The 21555-nt window shown below is 39.6% G+C and overlaps 1 protein-coding gene across 3 annotated transcripts in view; it reads right to left on the bottom strand.

The window, feature by feature from the left end:
* Positions 1-580: 580 nt before the first annotated feature.
* CD163 (CD163 molecule) overlaps positions 581-21555 on the bottom strand; it is a 34619-nt gene continuing 13644 nt past the window's right edge. Inside the window, exons 7-17 of one of the 3 annotated variants that reach the window (XM_029955107.1) lie at positions 10412-10726; positions 9999-10313; positions 9386-9478; positions 8990-9304; positions 7612-7929; positions 6481-6789; positions 6087-6122; positions 5782-5889; positions 4425-4520; positions 3443-3495; positions 581-886 (exon numbers count right to left, since the gene is read on the bottom strand). In XM_029955107.1, the coding sequence (XP_029810967.1) occupies positions 3473-3495; positions 4425-4520; positions 5782-5889; positions 6087-6122; positions 6481-6789; positions 7612-7929; positions 8990-9304; positions 9386-9478; positions 9999-10313; positions 10412-10726 (1928 nt within the window). In that variant the 3' untranslated portion in view covers positions 581-886; positions 3443-3472. The remainder of the gene's footprint in view (positions 887-3442; positions 3496-4424; positions 4521-5781; positions 5890-6086; positions 6123-6480; positions 6790-7611; positions 7930-8989; positions 9305-9385; positions 9479-9998; positions 10314-10411; positions 10727-21555) is intronic. The other 2 variants (XM_029955108.1, XM_029955109.1) reach the window with 2 other exon arrangements.

Raw genomic sequence — 21555 nt, 5'->3', positions numbered from 1 at the left:
TAGAATCCATAACCTACAAAGAACTAATCAAATTCAACACTCAAAAAACAAATAATCCAATTAAAAAATGAGTAGAAGACATGAACAGATATTTCTCCAAAGAAGACATACATATGACCAACAAACACATGAAAAGATATTCAGCATCACTCATCATCAGTGTTTCTCAATAGAGAAACAAAAATAGAGTATGATTACACTCATATGCGGAATTTAGGAAATAAAAGAGATGAACATATGGGAAGGGGGAAAAAAGAGGGATACAAATCATAAAGGACTCTTAACAATAGAGAACAAACTGAGGCTAGATGGAGGGATGAAGGTGGGAGATGGGTTAGATGGGTGATGGGTATTAAGAAGGGCACTTGCTCTGATGAGTACTGGGTACTCTATGTAAGTGATGAATCATTGAGTTCTACTTCTGAAATTAAGGTTACACTGTATGTTAACTAACTAGAATTTAAATAAAAATTTGAAAAACAACCTAAAGAAAAACAAATTTGTTTTGATTTGGCAATGAGAAAAAAAATTATTATTTCAACCAAACTAGGAAAAAACATCAATTATATGCAAATGGAAATATTTTCAAATCAAAAGACATCATGTTATATTTATCAAACGCCTAAAAAGAAAACCTACTCAGAAATTCATAAAACCAAGAATAGGAAGTTAAGACAAATTTAAATCATCAATAGTGCTTTTTAGTCCATCCCCTTGACAGTCTTATAAACAGCTTCGAATAGTTACATTCACCAATTTAATTTTTAGAAATTCAGCAGCCTTCTTCGGGATACTAGGAGACACAGGACTGTACTGTCATCTTCAGTGGACGAGGTGGATTCTTGCTCCGTTCGATAGTTAGGTCTTCATCAAAGTGTCTTCAAGGCTGAACGAAAGCCATAAATAGAAAAACTGTTATTTTCCTCTTCATACACACTTGTATGGCATTACATCAGAATGTAATATAATGTGTCCTATTACAAAACACGTGTGTGTGCACAGAACACACACACACACACACACACACACACATGCACACACACAAACTCACATGTATTAAACAGCATGCTACCTTCCTGAACAGAAAACTTAAAATGCAAAGATCTGCAAACTTCAATGTGCACAGAATTATTTCTTTTTCATAAAACTATCATGGTACATCAAAATACCATTTTTACAAGCATCCCCACATAATTCGGAAGCAATGGGTCAGCAGTGATTACGCTTTAAGGACAAAGTAGTTTAATGATTATTCATTACATCAGGATAATATTCTTATATTATTTAAGTCATTTGTAGTCTTAATCGAATAATGCTATCAGATTTTAATATTTCTCTGTACATATACATACATGTAATCTTGTAGATGTAAACATTTTTAATTTTATTTGATAACATGAGCACATAAATGGCATGGTATTGCATTTTTGTGGATGATTTTTCCTTATTTAGTTGGTTGCACCATATTTTTCTACATACACTTTGTTTCCAGCTTTTTGCCACTACTAACAATGCTGTGAAAAGGAATCATTATATATGACTTCTTACACACTAGTGGCTTTATCTGTATGGATGAAATTCTCAGGGGTAGAAGTTCTGTATGAAAGGATGTGAAGCATTTAAAAATGATTAGGAGACATTTTTCAGTTTGTTTTCTGTGAAAGCTATCACACCTCTCATTTCCAATAGTAATGTCTAAAATTTTCTCTGTATTCCATATAGGTGCCATTTAATATATTTGGTGGTCTGTTTTATATAAAGCAATATCTCAGTGTTAATTGTAATTTGAACTGCTTGGACATACTGGTGAGTCAGAGCATTTATAAATGTCTAGTTTTCATTTGCAATTCATTCTGTGTGACATATGTTTTCATAGCTTTGCCCAGTGATCTATAACATGCTACCTTTTAACAAATGTTAAGATATATGTATATAAATAGCTAGCTAGCTAGATGTATATAAAACCTTGGTTTGCAAGCATAATTCATTCTGAAAACATGCTTGTAATCCAAAGCACTCGTAAATCAAAGCGGATTTCATGAACCATTGGCTCATTGTGATCAGGTGATTTTCAGCATCATGTACACGTCATATTGCAAGACATCACTTGTTTATGAAGTTAAGACTTATTAGAAATGTTTGCTCATCTTGCAGAACACTTGCAGACCAAGTTAGTTGCAATCCAAGGTTTTACTGTATATATATTTATCCTTTTCATGCTATTTATCATTTATTAGCTTCTATGTGTATATGTATATAGATGATTTAATATTTTACATTTATATACTTTTGAGAGTTCCAACTTTAATCCCGTGTCTCAATCTGTATTTATTTCCACAAAAAACCCCCATACTTTTGCTATATATCATTTCTAAATGTATAGTCCTCCCCAAATTGTTTTTTTAAAGATATAAAGTATATCTACTATCTCTTTTCACCACTTTTCTTTTTGATGTATAACTGAACAAATTTCTTGTCTTTTCACTTTTTTCTCTTGTTACGGTTTCTGCATGAAAGCAAATTATAAAATGTAAATTTGATTGTGTCTTGCCCCAGCTTAATCTTTCAAAGCTCACTGCCTCCCTGCCAGAAACTGACAAAGCCATCCCTTATAGGGTTCTATGCAACCTCTCCACTTAGATTCTCACCACTTCCTCTCTCATGTAGACTACAAGATTTGCATTAAATAATCATGTCTGTCAATAGTGGCTTTTAATTATGTGTCTTCGGCGCTCGGAACAGCATTTGTCACCATAAATACGTTCAATACATACGTTTTTAAAGATTTTTATTTTTAAGTAATCTCTACACCCAATGTGGGGCTCATACTAACAGCCCTGAGATCAAGAGTCACGTGTTCTACTGACTGAGCCAGCCACGTCCCCCTGTTCAATACATATTTTTTGAAAGAAAAACTTATTATTCCCCAAAGATGTGGTTCTTTCTACTCTTCCATATTTTGCACATACTATGTCCTTGCCTTAAAGTTGTCTTTCAGTTGTCTGATATTTCCCTTGAGTATCACATCTTCTTCAGAATCTAATTTTCTTAGGAAAATTTTCTATATTTTTATGGGCATCTTATACTACCTTTACCATAACATGCATTATACAAGTGTTGATATAAGCCTTTTCTCTTTCCCCAAATGACCCTTATAATACCTTGAAAAAATTTATTCATACTAATTTAGCCAGTTTCTCCTTAGCTCTATGATGTGCCAGTGTTATTGCTTAGAATATATAACTAAGAGTTGGACAATAGTCACATCTATAAAGAGTTGTTATATATTCTAAAGGTGGATCTACATACATATATAAACATATATTAATATGTATGGAAATATGTGTATGTACATTCTTTGTCTCTACTACCACAGGAGTTCTCAACTTTCAAAAAAAATGTGCCTATTTTGAACAACATCGAATAAATTCTCCTCACTCACCTCCCTGGGTTATAATTCCCATTTTCCTTTTCAGTGTACCTCGGAATGGTCTTCTTTTTCATCCAGAAACAGAAGAGATTTAGACACAGAAATTAGCCCACCATTATTAAAATTATCTGACTCATTGGGATTTTCTGAAAGGAAGAAAATAATTACTGGGAAATAAATCAGACCTCCCCTCAAGTGCCTTACAAGCTCTTTGAGTGTCTAAACATGTTGCCCACAACTAGGAAGGCAACCAAGTGTGATTTAAGGGGCACACAAAACCTTTCCCAGGCCTTGTATATGTTTCCCTGACATTGTTGCAGCAAATACCAAGGCTCTGAGATTGAAGAAGTAAGGCGGGCCCTTGTCAGAAGGTAAGGAATACTGAGAAGGTGTTGAGCATTCGTGGAGGAAGTGGGTGTTGGGAGATTTTTTCCAACCCAGCATACTCCTGCTGCCCAGAGGCAGCATTTGCGCATTGTTGCTAAGCAGAAGTTGGAGGACAAAGAAAGAAGAATCAGGTAAGAGGAAACCATCACCTGTGAAAAGTGATGGTTTCTATGGGATAAAGATCTAGAAAGTTTAAGCTTTCAGACTTTTAGGGGAAATACATTAATATCGAGCTAGAGAAAGGAAAGCAGCAGGAGGTAAGAATGCAAGAAATTGTGAAAGAGATGTGAAGAGTGAAATCACCCTTTAGAAGACTAATTTCTGTTTCAAGAAAATGAAGTCCAAGTCATAAGATGCTCCTTGCATGCTTCTCTGTCCCTCCACCAGACATAAACATAGACCTCTAAGCCAGATCGCATGGTTGCAATTCTCATGTTCTTGAAGAATAACATGTCATTCACCCCTGCCTTTCTTCCTATGTGCATCATACACTTCCTATTCCGTGGTTGAGATTTCTCTCCACTGCTGTGCGCATTGGATGCTTCCACTGTAATTGTAGCTACCTGTCTGAATCCCAGGGCTACGGACCCTCAAAGACCCCACAGACCTGAGGCAGTCAGCACGTCCAGATCATCTGCTTTCAGGCAAGAATTCATCTCCCGGTATTGAACTTGGTGGACAGAATTCTCTCCTCTCAAGGAAACTGACAACAGAGGTCCTAGGTTAGGGATCAGCTCGTAATAAGTCGCTCTCCCTATCAGTGCTTTTCCCCAGCCGTGCAGCATACTGAATCTTTATCTACACCCTTGTCTTTTTCCACCTATTCTACTACCAAGTTTTTTCCCTTAGGAGGCCACAGACTAAAAGCAATAGGAGGAGGAGGAACCTCCCCTCTTGCCCTCACCTGACTTCCCAGTTTCTTCCCCCAAGGGAGGCAGTGGTCTTCTCTAAATCATCAGAGCTTTTAACAAGAAATCTCTCAAAAATCTCTCTTCTCCTCTCCATTCTCACCAAAGTCCCTTTCATCTTCCATCTCAACCATTTCAAAATGCTACCCTGGTCTTAAATAATGTGACCTTCCTTCAACCCCTCATACAGCCTGTCATTGAAAAGAACTTTCTAAAAAACAGCTTGACTATTTCAACCCCCCCCCCACACTTAATAATCTTTGACTATTAATTTTCTTGCCGTGGAATACATGACTTTCTACTTTGTTCCTCCTCCTTTTATAGCCTTACTGGCAGCTTCTCTCCTGTGACTCAACTTTTACTTCCTCTCAAAATGACATGTGTGCCATCCTTTAAGCTTCTCCACACTTGCACATATTTTTTCCCCTTTCTCTAAAAGCACCTAACCCAGTTCTTTGAATGATTTTCAGGATGAGCCTCCTAGAAGCCTCCAATTCTCCCCTTGCCCCTCCATTTAATTACTGTCTTCTCTGTGCCACTTTTTTCCTTATCCATCTTGGTATGCAATTCTACATTGCACCTTATTTGTTTGCATGTATATCTCTTCCACTAGACTTGAAATGCCATGAAGACACAAACACTTGACTATCGATGACTGTATCTTCAGAAGCTAGCACATTGCTCAACTGAACAGTAAAATTAGAAATAAGTACCTAACATGAGCAAATAAGTATTTGGGCAAGAAAGGACTCCTCCTAAACCATATAATCAGATTCATTCCAAGCTATCACTTCTATAATGTCCCAATTAGCATGCAGATAGAGTACACAAATCCTCAAACAGCCCAAACCCCTTTCTTCTCTGAAATCTTGTGCCCTCTTCCTGAGAAACTGCTTAAATCCCTTCTAGATTCCATCCTTTTGGCTGTTTGACACTTGACTCCAATATGCATATCCTTGCATCTAATATGTATATATATATTGAGATAATATGTATTTTATCCCAAGAATCTTCGATCTCACTGAGACAATAGAATGACCATACTTTGGCCGATACCTGTGAGTCGCTGTCTCTGTCTTCGCTTCTGAATCCACAAGAGGAGAGCAACGAGAACGGCCAACAGAATGAGACCAAGGATCGCAAATACAATGAGAGGTGAGTGACCTAAGAGCAAGGAAGTATCACAAGAGATGATAATGTCTTAGCTAAAAGACCTAGATCCCATGTACCATCTTTCTCAACAGAGATTGCCGAAGTACATTTCAGATCCTCAGAACTACTTCTGACTTAAAGTGTCTTGACAGAAAAGATTCTAAATAATACAGACAATTGGACCCAGGTTCATATACCCCATGATATACCTGCAGCAGTAGATGATTTCTGGGCCACGGCGATTTCTGTGGGAGAAAAGAGAAGACTCAATTTGGGGAGCAATATGTAGAACAAATACTTCTATTTCCTATGTGAGCCTTCGGTGCCTCTCAACCAAGTAAATTACTCCTTGCCAGCTAAAACCAGGGTCCCCTTGTCCTCATTCTTTCTGTACAGAGGTACATATAAGTTATATGTTTTTCCTTGGTGAAGCCAACATACAATCACAAAAGCTTTCATCATTCCTTCAGATTGTAAACATCTGATTCTCTTCCTACTAGATTCCCTGTGTTGATGTGTCTAGTCTTTGCACAGTGCACTTCCCTGTCCACCTTCTTTTTGCTGCCAGGGATTCCAAATTTAGTCCTGGCTCCTGGGACTCACCTGAGCACCTCACGGCGGCATCTTCTTTGTGCCCACAGTCACTGTGGCCCCAGGCTCTGGCAGGACAATCCCACAAGGAAGATTCATTCCCTTTGCAGTTCACTTCATTGAGCCATATGGGTCCGGTCCCCTGACCACATGCTGCCTCTTTTAGTGCCTCTAAAGCTGGGCCACAGCCCAGCTGTCGACACACCACCTGCGCATCTTCAAGGTCCCAGGAGTCATCACACACCGTCCCCCAGGAACCTCCATGCCAGAGCTCCACCCGTCCAGAACAATTAGAGCTTCCTTCTTGCAGTCTTATCTTGTCTGAAAAGTCAAAGCCACCTAGATCATTTCTGAGCACATAAAAACTTTGAAGAGGTCACAGAGGAAAAGAGAGCTTTGAAATTCTTTTAAAATTTCAATTTCATACTTTGTTTATTTAATGTGCATTTAAAAATATATTTTAACAAAACCTATCATTTTTGAAAATGTGTCCTTTTAACAAACTGGGTATATTTCATGCTGGACATAAGAACATTCATGTGACTCAGTGAATGTGAAATGAACAAAAACTAACATTGTATAGTGTTAATTTCATATTTTTGAACTATTAACTGTCATATTTTTGAACTGAATTTTGAAAGGTTAATTTCAATAACAATGTGAAATGAACAAGATTAACATTGTATAATGTTAATTTTTCTCAAGAAGAAAAGGGTTTAGGAGAGTATCAGGTACATAAAAAAACTCTTCCAGTTTAGGTAGATGGAGAATGGCAAAATACTTCAGGACTGATCTTTTTGATAGCTTCCTCTCTTATATTAGCAGAGCAAGATAATATTTGGAGGAAAAGTGGGAAAGGGAAGGTAGACTGTTCAAGAGTCAAATACTGAATTATATTTTCTGGGCTCCTCTTTCATTCTCAGAGAAAGCAATGGAATAAACTTTCAAGAGACCATGGGGCGCATCACAATTTTTGGAAAAATTATCACTGATCCTGAATACCTATGGGCCAAATGAAATGAGAGCCATTTCACCATCCACGTAGAACTGGTACTGGAGGTTATTCATGCCTACCTAATGAGATCTGAAGATGATAGTGGGAATTGTAAAATAGAGTTTTCATTGAGGCTAGCGGATACTCACTAGCACATGTGATCCAGGTCTCCTCTGAAGGGCTGCCCGGTCTCTGTTTCCATGGAGAAGATGGGCACTGCCATAATGTGTCAGGTCCCTTCGGACACTGGACGTTGTCCACCCACATGTGCCTGGGCGACTTGTCCAAAGATGCAGGGCTGATCACCCCTTTGTCTGCACAGCCCAGCTGCCTGCATACCACTGCCACAGTGGTTGGGGACATATTACTCTTGCCAACACTGCCCCAAGCTCCATTGTAAAAAACTTCCAGACGCCCTGCACAGGTGTCTCTGCTGACTTCATCCATCAGTCTCAGAGACATGAACTCTGGGGTGAAATACAGAGTTAGTAGTTTCACGTTTTCTTTGAAGACTCAGAGGACTCCCTCCCTTTACTCTAAGGTGAGAATAGTCTCAAAAATAAGTATGAAATGTCAATTACTAGTAATTCTTTATTAACTTCAGGATGAGTTAGTAGACTTTGGTAAAATATAGTTATTTTCTATACTAAATACAATATCATTCTGTATACAGCTTATGGTTTTTCTAGTATAGAGTGTTGTACTTAAGGAACTCTTTAGAATGCCATGATGATTCTAAATTGATTTCTAAATTTTAATCAAGGACTCAGAGACTTTTAGATTAGTTACATAGTTTGGATTCATCTCCCTAAATGACTGCAATTTTAGCCTGAAGACCTTATTCATTAAATTTTTTTTGCAGCTCTTTTGATAGTTACATTCTAGGGAGATACCCAGACACTACAGCCAGTGTTGTGTACATTATCTTAAAGTGAAATATTTCCTTTTTTAACTCTTCCCAATTGGCTGCGTATGTCCTCTCCCAGGTTATGTCATTAAACGCATATAGGATTTTTCACTTCCCTAAGTGAGTCATAGTTCTGTTTCCCTGAATATATTACAACTGACTACATTTTCCTGTCTCACAGTTATTTTTAAAGACTGCCATGTATACGCAATAAAGGCAGTGGACTCTTATGATACCTTTGGCTCTTACAAGTAAGTTTCATTTGTTTATCATGAAAAATTACTTGGATGCCATAATTATCTTTTGCTCTGTAGAATGTAGGGCTGGAAGTATTACCTCCTGTCCTTTTTAATCTACTTCTTTAGACAGTGATAGGAAGGTCCACCTATACTTATAAAAGGACTTCTTGATAATAGTTTTGTGCTCATGTTCATGATGGGCACACTTAGTTCTGTATTTTTCTTTTTCTGACGTTATACTGCCTTGCCTCTAAACCTGCTTTTCGGGGAATTCTCTCAGATTAATATCCCTCACTACACTTTGCTTCCTCCCCCCACCCCTGCCCTGCTGCCTCTTCCTTTCTTAAGTGATTGTGACCAAAGCTTATGTGCAGGACTTACCCGAGCAGATAACCCCTGCATCTTCCTTATGCCTGCAGTTGTGCCTCCCCCAGCCGTGTGAACGGCATTGCCAAATGTGAGATTCTTTTCCATTACAGTTCACCTCGTCCAGCAAGATGGGCCCCGTTCCTTCCCCAAAATGGGCAGAGCCAGTTGCATTAATGGCTACTCCGCAGCCCAGCTGTTTGCACACCACGTGGGCATCACTGAGGTCCCAGCTGTCATCACAGATTGTGCCCCAGGAGCCCTCGTGGTAGATCTCTATTCTCCCAGCACAGCGACCGCCTCCATTCACCAGGCGAAGCTGGCCACTCCCTGGAGAGAGAAAATAAAATATTAATAAAACACATTCTTAAGGATTGAGATCATTTTTATAGGTTGGTCACCGATTCTCACCTATGCAAGCAACAGCACTTGGTTGTGAAATGGTGGATCTCGTTGGGTCTGGAGATGATGAATTGCACGGGGATAGTGTCTGACTCTGATTTCCTGCAAACAGCAAACTGCTCAGTTATACAAGATACAAAAAGTTAGGGTGAGGAAGGGCAGGGATAAACACTAGGTAATTATGAGGTCTGTGAAAATTAAGTTTACTTTCCTTCTAAAAAGACACAGGAGAGGGGCATCTGCGTGGCTCAGTCAGTTAAGCGCCCAACTTCAGCTCAGGTCATGATCTCACTATCTGTGAGTTTGAGCCCCGCGTCAGGTTCTGTGCCAACAGCCTGGAGCCTGCTTCTGATTCGGTCTCCCTCTCTCTCTACCCCTTCCCTGCTCATGATCTGTCTCTCTCTCTCTCTCTCTCTCTCTCTCTCTGTCTCTCAAAAATAAAATAAAAACATAAAAAATATATTTTTTAAAAGACACGAGAGATTAGTATTCTGACACACTTCTCATGATCCCTTGAAATAGATCATGCCCTGTTATTTTTGTTCTTTTTCCCTCCAGGTACACCTGCCTCTAAGACACACCTCTATGGGAAAGGCTCATCATTGGCCATCCGTCCTCATACCTGAACAGATTACAGAGGCCACTTGCCCAGCGGAACAGAGCGAGGCACCCAGAGCAGTTACAGGACAATCTCCCATGTGCTGCTCAGTCCCCGTGCAGTGAAACATGTGCCTCCAGATTTGACCACTTCCTTTTCCAAAATGTGCTCCTCTTGGGGTAGAAAGGGCAACTCCACATTTGAGCTGCTGGCAAAATACGTGGGCGTCTTCCATGTCCCAGTGAGAGTTGCAGAGGGATCCCCAGGTCCCTAGTATCTTGAGCTCCACTCTTCCCTCACATGGGGACTTGCCATTCACCACGCGGATCTCTGTGTATCCTGGAAGGAGATAGGGCTTTTAAAAAGATGTCTGTGATGACCTCATCCCACCCTCTTGGCAATATGGGAGCAAACTGAACACGTTCTCTGGGTCTCACTTGAGCAGATGACTCCAACATCCCTGCTGTGGCTGCAAGTCCCATCTGGACGGGAGGCTACTGGGCAGAGTGAAAGATGGGACTCGTGTCCCTCACACTGGAATTCTTCGGCCCAGATCTGTCCGTTGCCTTCTCCAAAGTGAGCTCCCCCTAAGATAGAGATGACTGTGCCACACTGTAATTCTCTGCACAGCACACTGGCGGCTTCCAGAGAGAAGTCAGAATCACAGACAGTGCCCCACGTGTCACCATGTTTCACTTCAACACGACCGGAGCAGGGAATATCCCCTCCAACTAGTCGGGGTTCCCTGTGAGCTGAAAAATAATAATATTTCAGTGAGAAATGGCATGACTCCCAGATTTTCCTTCATGATGAGTGTGGAAAAGGGAAGTCAGGGTGTTTCATGATTTTCCACATTTGTTCCCCTTGGCTTTTCTGCCTACCGTTGGGCATAGCGAATTCTAGATCTCCCCATTCCTCATTGGACCAATGCATCTGAGAGTTTTTAGAGCTTTGTCTCTTGGCATCAACCATTCCCAGAAGCATGATAGCTTTTTCCTTTCAATATTAATACACATTATTCATAACACTGGAGACCACAGACAGCGTGTATCTTCTTTTTGTATTTTTTAGCCATACACTCAGTTCTCTACCCACTGCAGTCTGGTGCTGACCTGATCTTTTTGAATGCTTCTATACAAAGTGTTGCAATGTACTTCCTGTTTTCAAACTGATCATGGGATTTCTTCTTCCCTTTGTTATGTGTTACACTTGACACATGAGATACTCCTTTCTCCTATTTTCTCCTCTTTCCTGTCTGACACACTTTATTAGAACCTTTCATGAATTCCCTGACCAAGGTTCTATCCTTAACTCTCTTACCTTCTCTTGACTGCCAATAAATATGTTTTCATCTATATGTTTCTCTTTAAATTTATCTTCATAAACATATCTTCTTGGACATCAGAACATAATGTGTTCAAAATTGAATGAATTATTGTACTGACAGGACCACAGTATTCTTTGCTCGATTAGTGCTATTTAGACCAAATTAAAATTACTGAAGGAGTGTATGGGTGGCTCAGTCAGTTAAGCATCTGACTCTTGATTTCAGCTCAGGTCATGATCTCGTGGTTCATGAATTCAAGCCCAGTATTGAGGCTGCTTGGGATTCTTTGTCTCCCTCTCTCTCTCTGCTCCTCCCCTCTCTCTCAAAATAAATAAATAAACTTTAAAAAGTCACCTAAAATCCAACCACTTCTTTATCTCATTTATTTAGTAAATAATGGTAACAGTGACAGTACTGAACATTAAATGAGAGCCTATTTTATATATAGAACTTCATTAGTACTGAACAAACACCACTCCATATAATCCTTAAGGATATAATTATTAATATCATCCCATTACAGACAACGTAACTGAAAGAGAGATGTGTAGTAATTTGTGACAGTCACACAAGGAGTTAGTGAAGGGTTTAAAGGGATTTGAAGCCAGACAGTATGTTCCAGAGCCTAGAATCCAGACCCTCACAGTACACTGTACACATGGAAAATCATCGAGGTCTGTCGGTCCTCCACATCTGTTGTTCCTGCATTAATGTACTTTGTCATCATGTCGTGTAGACCTTTGCAATGGCTTCCTAAGTCATCTCCTTGTTTCTGAGACCTCTTTCTAATACATTTATGGCATGATAACAGATGTGTTATAACATTTCCAGTATTTTCACATGATTTCTTTGTCTTCAAGACATTTCGTTTCTTTACTATTTATATAACAGTTTCTCCTTTCAACAAATAGTATTAAGTACCTACAATGTTTTAGGCATTTTTGTGGGCTAAAAAGTCTGTCATAGTTCAGCCCATCAGTGAAAATAGATACTCCTCCTCCTCCTCCTCCTAATCATAACCATAGTAGTTAAAGTGTATTGATCACCTGCTGGGTAATTCTTGTGAAGTAGGTATCATTATTACTATCACTTTTCTTTTGAGGAAATCGAAATGCAGAGAGATTTGGTAGATTTTCTAATGGTACCCATCCATTAAAATTAAAGAGAGATGATAAACACTGATTTCTTAGCAAACATTAAAATACTTTATGATGTCACCTTGAGGGCTTTTGTATCTATTACTCTATCAATCACACCTGTTGCCCCAGCCTTAAAGAAGCCTGTGCATGCTATCCTTCTGTGCCTCTGCCAAAACTTTTCTCTCTACTTATATTTCCCAACCTGTGTACCTGGCAAAAGGCTACTTCTTTTCAAGGCTGTTCAGTTTCTGATGGATCGCCCTCTCTCCCAAGAACCCATGGTTTAGCAGAGGATATACATGTTCATATAATGATGAGTTCGAAATTAAAAATATAAGTTAGTACAAAACTAACAAATGAAGGTGTCAGCAGCTCTGTGTGGGGCTTGGTAGGAAAACTATAGGGAGGGCCATAAATCAGGACTGAGTTTTGAAATAAAAAGATGTGTGATTTGCCAAGTAAACAATGCACTGCATCTGAAGAATACGGTCATGAAATAGCATGGCACAGTTGAGGAATTATGAATAATTCAGTATGAATGGGATTTAAAACACAGAGAAAAGATACATCAGAAGTTAAGGTAAAGAAATGGAGGTCAGATTTTAAGGCTACTCTCCCAAGTTGAGGAGTCCCATCATCAAGGTAAGTAAGAGTTTCTTTTAGCACACTCAAAGATGATTCAAAGTATTGGGGAGATACAAACTATTCCCTTTAATTTATTTTTTAAAGAAAGAAAGTGCATTTGAAATTGGACCTTCTAAAGGGCATTCTTCTTTTAGAAATGCCTACTGTCACAGATCACTAATCCTTGTGACCCCTTGACACCTCTCTCCACACAACAGAGATGTCCTATCAGCACTTTCCAATTTCCTAAAATGTTTGAGATCTGACTATATTCTGTATAGTAGCAGTTTCTATAAAACACCCCAGCATGTTAAAATTTCACACTGATCCATTAAATCTGTACAAAGCAAGTTTCTATCCAAATGTGAATGGAAGAATATGTTGCTTTTTAAACACAACTCCAAGTTTAAAGCAAATTATGTTTCTCTACCACAAATAGTGAAAGACTCTTGAGTTGAGTCCTTAATGTGGTCTTGTCAAATCATTACCTGAGCATGAAGTTCCTCTAAGATAGCATTCGCTGGTATTCATTTGACCCCATTCTACTTTTGGACAGACCTAAACCTTTAAATAAAACCAGCTCCCTAGATTGAGCCAAATTCAGCTTTCTTATAACCTCTTACTCTCTCACCTGATCCATCTCGAACAAAATAAAATAACAGCCAGTGCAAAAACAAACTAAAAAAAAATGAAACAAAGCCAAACAATTTTCTCTTTCATGGTGAAAACTTGCTAAGCACTTGAAAACAAGTCCCATCTATAAATAGCCTCTTGTTTTCTTTTTCCTAAAATGTTTGAAACCTGGGCAAAGGGAAATTCTTCTGTGCCGAATGACTTGGAAATTCCGTTCTAGCTCCTCTCCCCCCATAAATCTGTTAGTAACACATTAATCTACACCTTGAGCTGACTTCCTTACATCATTTATCCACATACAAGGTTAGAATATTTAAGATTTATTCCTTTAAGAGATTTCTTTCCTGCTAAACCCATGATTGCATTTTAACATAAAAGCCATTAATTGGATTTCTGTGCCTGGATTTAGCTCCTTTGATCAGTAATTTAACTTTCCCCTGGTGTAAGTAACAATCTGTATTCAAATGAAGACACTAAGAACAAATATAAGAAAGATTTTGTTAAATACTTCCTTTTGTGTAATAATAGATAAAATACACACTATGACTTAAAGAAGCATTAATACATTTTAACCATTTATTCCTTTCAAGCCTCTGAAGAAGTATAAATCACTCTAGTATCAAAACTATTTCTCAAACAAGCTGAGGGATAAAGAGGGAGGGAGAAAGGGGAAAGGGGGTGATGGTCATGGAGGGGTCACTTGTGGGGAAGAGTACTGGGTGTTATATGGAAGCCAACTTGGCAATAAACTATTAAAAAAATACTATTTCTCAAACCTTGGTAAAGCATAGCACATACACAGTCGTCACAGAATGTTTAGGATTCAAAGTAATTTTGTAGCAAAATTTCTTAGACCTGTTTGTGACTCATTTGTCTAACTATGCATCAGAGATAAACAGTGTTGCTTTATCTTTCTAGTCTTACTGCTCTGTTGACTTCTTTGGCCCTTTTCAGCCCTAAAGCCCCGTGCTCTACAAAACTAAGAGCTCTTAAGAGTTTAAACAGATAATGGAGTTTGTAGTTTGAACTTGACAGGCAGAGAGATAGTATTTCCATGATTTCTCCCCTGGGAATCTTCTGGGAGTTTCAAGAAATCAAGACACAAAATTACAAATTCTATTTCTAGCAAAACAAGAAGAGAGCTAAAGACTCATGCCTCCAAGTCAGTACAAGAACTTCCAAAAGCTACATAATTATAATAAAATAATTAATAAAAGATAGCAGAGAACACAGCTGGCACCAAGAAAGAAAAAGTTCTATAAACAAAGAGGACCACCTCACACTGCAAATTTATGCAATTCAGGATTTTTATCATATGCAGTTGCATAGAATGCTAACTAATTCAGAATACGTTACCACAAGTGAGGTGTTGTATTAATAAAACCTAAATTTTGGATGTGGTTAAATGGAATGGATGGACAAATTTGTAATGGCCCAGATATTATAGGCTGAAAAACTAATGTCTTGTTATCCTGGGAAAGATATTTGGACAAACGTCACTTTGAAAAAAAAAAAACCCTATCTTTATTGAAGCCGACAAGTCAGAGAACATAATCAGAGAACAACAACAACAACAACAAAAAATCAGAAAGTTGGCATGACATAAAATCCTCCTTGCCACTTTCAGCATTTACAAGAGAGAGAGATGAACTCAAGACTAGACATAGCCAGACAGCAAGAAAAAAAGGAAAGAAGAATACAAATTTTGTGAGGGAGGCATGCTCTCCCTGCAGCTACTATGCATAATTAATTGAGAGACTCATCATTAGGAACCTGCAAGATTGGGAAAAAAGAAAATCACACGCCCTTAGTATCCTGTCCCTCAGACTGAGATGGTGATAAAACTGTAGGCTTAGCAGAATTAGAAAATAGAATTGATGGGGGCCCTGAGTGGCTCAGTCGGTGAAGCGTCTGCCTTCGGCTCAGCTCATGATCTCACCATCCATGAGTTCAAGCTCCATGTTGGGCTCTGTGCTGACAGCTCAGAGCCTGGAACCTACTTCGGATTCTGTGTCTCCCTCTCTCTCTGCTCGCATCCTGTCTCTCTCTTTCTCTCTCTCTGTCTCAAAAATAAATGAACATTTAAAAGAATTTAAAAAATAAAGAAAATAGAATTGATGCACCACATACATAGACAATGAGCCTATCAGCAAAGATTTAGGTCTTGCTTTTCCTCCCAGACCCGTGGTTTCAATGACCTTAAGGGAGTGGCCAATAAATCAAGGGGACAGGGCTGCTCACGGCATAGTTCAAAGTTTGTAAATATAATCCTCAACCGTGGTTACTTTCATGTAGCTTTAGATGAAAGAAAACAAACTAGAAGCATACTAAGTTCCGGGAGAGTTGTTTCACTGACTTTGAGGACAGCTGACCTCCCTGTGAATGATAACTCAACCCATATAGCAAGCCAAGGGTCCCTGAACCAGTAACCGCAGAAAGTGGATTGTGAAAGGTGTGCAGCCTTCAAACTGCACGAGCTATGACCATGGAGAGCTCTCAGACGACCTGCTCGGGGAAGAGCACATGGGCCCAGGAAGGACAATGGACAGAGGCCAACTTGTCATAGGGCAGAACCTAGCCTATCAGATTCGCTTACCAGAGAGCTCCCTCAGTTGCAGAGCAGCTCTTTATTCTTGACCAATAAATTAGGTTTGACCATTACTGAAGCAAAACAACTCTAGCTACTTCTTCGTGACCACAGAGCCACCCAAACAGCCTTAAAGTGCTTACCTATTTGACTTATTTTAATTTTTTTAATGTTTATTTTTGAGAAAAGGATGGGGAGCAGAGAGAGAGAGAGGGAGACACAGAATCCGAAGCAGGCTCCAGACTCTGAGCTGTCAGAACAGAGCACAGTGCAGGACTCGAACCTACGAGCCGTGAGATCATGACCTGAACCGAAGTCGGACGTTTAACCAACTGAGCCACTGAGGTGCCACCTATTTGACTTATTTTAATGAGAAAGAAGTAAACTTTTCTTTAGTCACTCTTATTTGGCTTTCTTTTGGATGCTGCTGAACTAAATGCTAACTAATATAAATTATAATTAATAGGAAAATATTTAGAAGACAATTCTCAGGAGTGCCTGGGTGGCTCAGTCAGTTAAGTGTCCAACCCTTGACTTCAGCTCAGGACATAATCTCACAGTTTGTGAGGTCGAGACCCACATTCGGTTCTGTGCTGAGAGTGTGGAGCCTGCTTGGGATTCTTTTTCTCTCCCTCAATCCCTCCCTTGCTCATTCTGTCTCTCTCTGTCTCTCTCTCTCTCAAAATAAATGAATAAACTTAAAAAAATAAATAAAAAATAAAAGGAACGCCTGGGTGGCTCAGTCACTTGAGCATCCAACTTTGGCTCAGGTCATGATCTCATAGCTCATGAGTTTGAGCCTCGCATCGGGCTCTGTGCTGACAGCTCAGAGCATTGAGCCTGCTTCAGATTCTGTGTGTGTGTGTCTCTCTCTCTGCCCCTCTCCTGCTCTCTCTTTCACTCTCTCTCAAAAATAAATAAATATAAACATTCTTTTAAATAATAACTAGAAGAAAATAATCAGACGTACAAGTATGCTTACACATGCTCAAACACAGGCAAAGTCTCCCCAAAAAGTTATATAGAGAAATAGAGTTCATAGTTGTGGCATAATTCATGATGACAATAAATATTATGTATACATAATATGACAACATAAAAATACGACTAACATCAAAGACAAATATATCTCTCATACCTAAAAAGTAATCCAATCAGAGTTCTTTTGAAAATAAATCCTAATTCTATGATGAATACAAGTGATGCACCTGGAACAAAATGATTCATAAAGGTTGAAAATAAATAAAGCAATAGTTGTGATATTGGTATCAGACAAGTTTGATTCAGGACAAAAATAATTCAACTATAGAAAAGGGGAGGGGCACCTACATGGCTCAGTTGGTGAAACGTCTGACTTCAGCTCAGGTCATGATCTCACCGTTTGTGACTTGGAGCCCCACATTGGTCTCTGTGCTGACAGTTTGGAGTCTGGAGCCTGCTTCAGATTCTGTGTCTCCCTCTCTCTCTGCCTCTCCCCCACTCATGTTCCGTCTCTTACTGTCTCTCAAAAATGAATAAATATTTTTAAAAAATCTTAAAAAGAAAAGGGGAAACTTTTATAATACTAAAAAGAACAATTCACAATGACAACATGACAGTCATAGGAAGGTCTATGTACCAGATTCATAGAGCATTAATTCATCAATTCTATGATGTAGTCACTGGTGTGCTCAGTGAAAAACCTATAACTCACATATTTATATTAATAACAAAGAAAAAAATCAACATTAGTTAAGCTTGGAACTCAAGAAGTTAAGTTGTAGGAAATCAGAAAAGACTTATTAGAAAGTAAAGCAAATTATAATAAATTAGACAACAGAAATAGTATTACTCTTAAAAAATACAAATGCTAGTTCATTAAAAACAAAAAAAGCTAAATATATCATGCTCATTTTATCTAATAAAAGAAATTAAAAGCACAAATAAAATCATAGAATAATAAGTGATCAGAAGAGAAATGTCTTGGATAGAGAAGTAATTTCAGAAAGGTCTTTAAATATTGATACAAATTTATGGTCAAAATACTTTACTAAGTAAATATATAGGTACAGAACAGTTTACATAATATGCCACCATTTGAACAGCAAAATGGGGTGAAACTTATACATGGATCTGTTTACATTTACATAAAATATCTCTTAAAGAATATATAAATACACCAACCATGTAAATTGTCTGTGAAAAGTAGAACTGGTGAGCTGGGGGGAGCATTGAGGAAGAACTTACACTTTAAATTTGAAATGTAAACCATGTGAATATATATTCCAATCATGAAATCTTAAAAAAATTGTTTTAATGTTTATTTATTTTTGAGAGAGAAACAAAGACATAGCATGAACAGGGAAGAGCAGAGAGAGAGGGAGACACAGAATTTGAAGCAGGCTCCAGGCTCTGAGTTGTTAGCACAAAGCCCAACGTGGGGCTCAAACTTGAACTCATGAACTGTGAAATCATGAGCTGACCTGAAGTTGTATGCTTAACCGACTGAGCCACCCAGGCACCCCATAAAAATCTTTCTAAAAAATGAAAAGAAGAATGGTTGAAACCAGTTAGGTATATTCAAATTTGTATCTTAAAAAATTGTCTTTTTTTCAGTCAGAGGATAATTTCTATGTAACTAGAGGTAGACAATTTCTATGTAACTAGAGGTAGACACAATTTGTAACATCAAGGAATGCTCCCAGGGGCACAACTAGATTAGGATGTATCTGGAGTAAAGCCATTGGTTAGTGGACATACAGCATGTATGACTTGATCTCCAGGCAGTTAATGGTTTTACTCTTCCATTGCTTTCTCCAAAGTCTTTCTTTTACCATATCTGCAATATGTTACATTACAGCTGTTAAAAAGACATCACTTTTCAACAATGTTAGCATTTGTATAGATGTGATTAGCACAACATACCAGAGACTATCCATAAGACAGGCAAACTCACAGCTCACTCTGGAACTTTTAATAGAGGTTTCAGTGAAACACAAAACTATTCAGAAAGAAAAAAAAAAACTCTTTCATAGAAAGATAGAGCCTATAGCGGCCCAGCCAAGATGGCGGAGAGGAAGGGAGCTCTGTAAACTCTGTCTGCCCCATTGATCGAACTGAGAAGGATATTACTCTCATCTGCCTAAGCGGAAGGAGAAAATACGGACTCCAGAAAGAAAAGAACCTCAAGGATACCTGAGTGAGTGAGTGCGAACTGGGGAGATCTGAAAACGGGCCAGCCCAGGAAGGGCAGGGGAGGCAGAATCCCCAGCCCAACGCGGGGCAAGTGCGCAGAGCCCGAGAGACAAAGGAAGAGACAGAGAGTCTGAACAGGCTCATAGTACTGTCTCTGGGGAAGAGGTACTGTCTCTGGGGAAGAGGTAAAGAACATTTGGCCGCACTTGGAGAGAGAATCCCACTCCATAGATAACTGCTGGGTAGCCAGAATCCCGAACCCGAGTGGTGCAAAAGAAGGAACAGCTTCCAGCCCTAAGCCATCTCGGTGGCAGGGAAGCAGCGGAAGCAGTTGCAGCGGCGGAAGCGGCCGCAGTAGCGGCTCTGGCGGCTGCGCCGGGGTTACGCACTTTGAGAGGCACCTGCGGAGGCAGCGGCGACAGTGGCAGGCCGCGGTATGGTGACAGGCTGCTGCAGCGGCGCCCCGGCAGCAGCTGCGCCAGGGGCGCGCTTACCTCCAACTCGGTTTTGGGAACAGGACCACGCACCTCATTTCCACGGCGCAGCTCACTCCCTGCACTGGCTGTGTGAGTCCCGAATCCCGGGTGCCCTGTGGAAAAATAGGGCCCACACCTTTGCGACCCCCAGCAGGGAGTCGTAGGCAAGTGGAGGCCTGGGCGTGCGCTGGGCTGCAGGAGCTCCCAGCTCATATCCAGCAGCGCATGGCGCCTTGAGCAACAGCTACCCTAAGCCAGGAGAGTCTCAATTTTTTCTTCCTCCTTCCCCCATTGGAATCGTGATCCTGGCTGGGGGTGGGGACTCTGCAGCTGGGTCTGTGAAGGTGCGCACTTCACCTACTGCTGCTCATTTCACCTGAGGCAGGGGTGGCCGAAATCCCTGCCTTAGCCAAGACAAACTGATTCCTCCCCCTAAGAAGCCAGCCACCAAAACAAATATATTTCATCTGTGGTAGCGCAAATGTGCATGGACTGGAACTTTGAACCAAGGTGGGTCTGGAAAATACAACTCGGCTCAACTGAGGCCCAAGGAGATCAGACTCATTAGAGTGGCCTACAGTGCCTAGCTCAGCAGAGCTTGGCATGCCACCATTCTAATCTCCATAGACACCAAGGCGGAGCCTCTGAGAATAGCCTCTGAGACCTACACACCAAACCAAGCCTATCCACAAGGAGGAGCTGCTGCTCTCTCTTTTTTTTAATTTTTTTTCTTTCTCCCCATTTTTTGTTCTTATTTCTTTGATGTTATTACCTTTTTTTGTTTTTTCTTTTTCTTTACTTAAATCTGTTAAATTTTTACTCCTCATTTTCCTTTCTCCTTTCTCCCTTACTTTTTCACCTTCTAGCAACCCAGATATGTTCTCCTATATCTCATCTTTACCTCTCCCCTCAACTGGTCATACACTTTTAAACTGTCTACTGTCCTTTGTTGTCTCCGACCCCCTTCTATATTTTTTTTATTATTTTTTCTTTTTTCTCTTTTCTTCTTTCTCTTTTCTATTATTTTCTCTTCTTCTCTTCTTTTCGTCTCTTTCTTTTCCATTTTCTAACTTCTCTTTCCCCCTTTTTATGTGTTTGTTTGATTTGTCTCTGTGTATGTGTGCTTCTGTTCCCTCTGTGTGTGTCTGTCTGTTTTCCTTCCTAGGACTGCACCAAGAAACAAGCCAAAGTGTGCAAGAAGGCGAGTCCCAAATATTGCAGAGTACGGAAATAAAATACTCACAAGCACAACATGAGAAACCAAGAGACACCATTAAGAGAACATTCCCTGAAACGACAGGCCCTGGACAGTCAATAAGCCTCTTTTAATGGAGAAATATTAATAGGTGCACAGTGCACAACGAGCTTTCTAAAGTGACAAGAGACAGAAAACTAGCAAAAATGACAAAACGAAGAAACTCTCCCCTGAAGAACTTCCAGGAGGAAGTCACAGCCACAGAACTGCTCAAGGCAGATCTAGACAACATATCAAATCAAGAATTTAAAAAGCTTGTCATAAGATTAATCGCTGGGGTTGAGAAAAGCATCAAAGAATCAACTGATGAGTTAAAAAAAGCTATAGGTGAGATGAAAAAAACTGGAGGCAGCCACCTCAAGGATT

This window comes from Suricata suricatta, chromosome 10, assembly GCF_006229205.1.
Source record: "Suricata suricatta isolate VVHF042 chromosome 10, meerkat_22Aug2017_6uvM2_HiC, whole genome shotgun sequence".
In the NCBI taxonomy this organism is placed as follows: domain Eukaryota; kingdom Metazoa; phylum Chordata; class Mammalia; order Carnivora; family Herpestidae; genus Suricata; species Suricata suricatta.
Note: the sequence above shows the minus strand (reverse complement) of the source record. Positions and strands in the feature narration are given on the sequence as shown.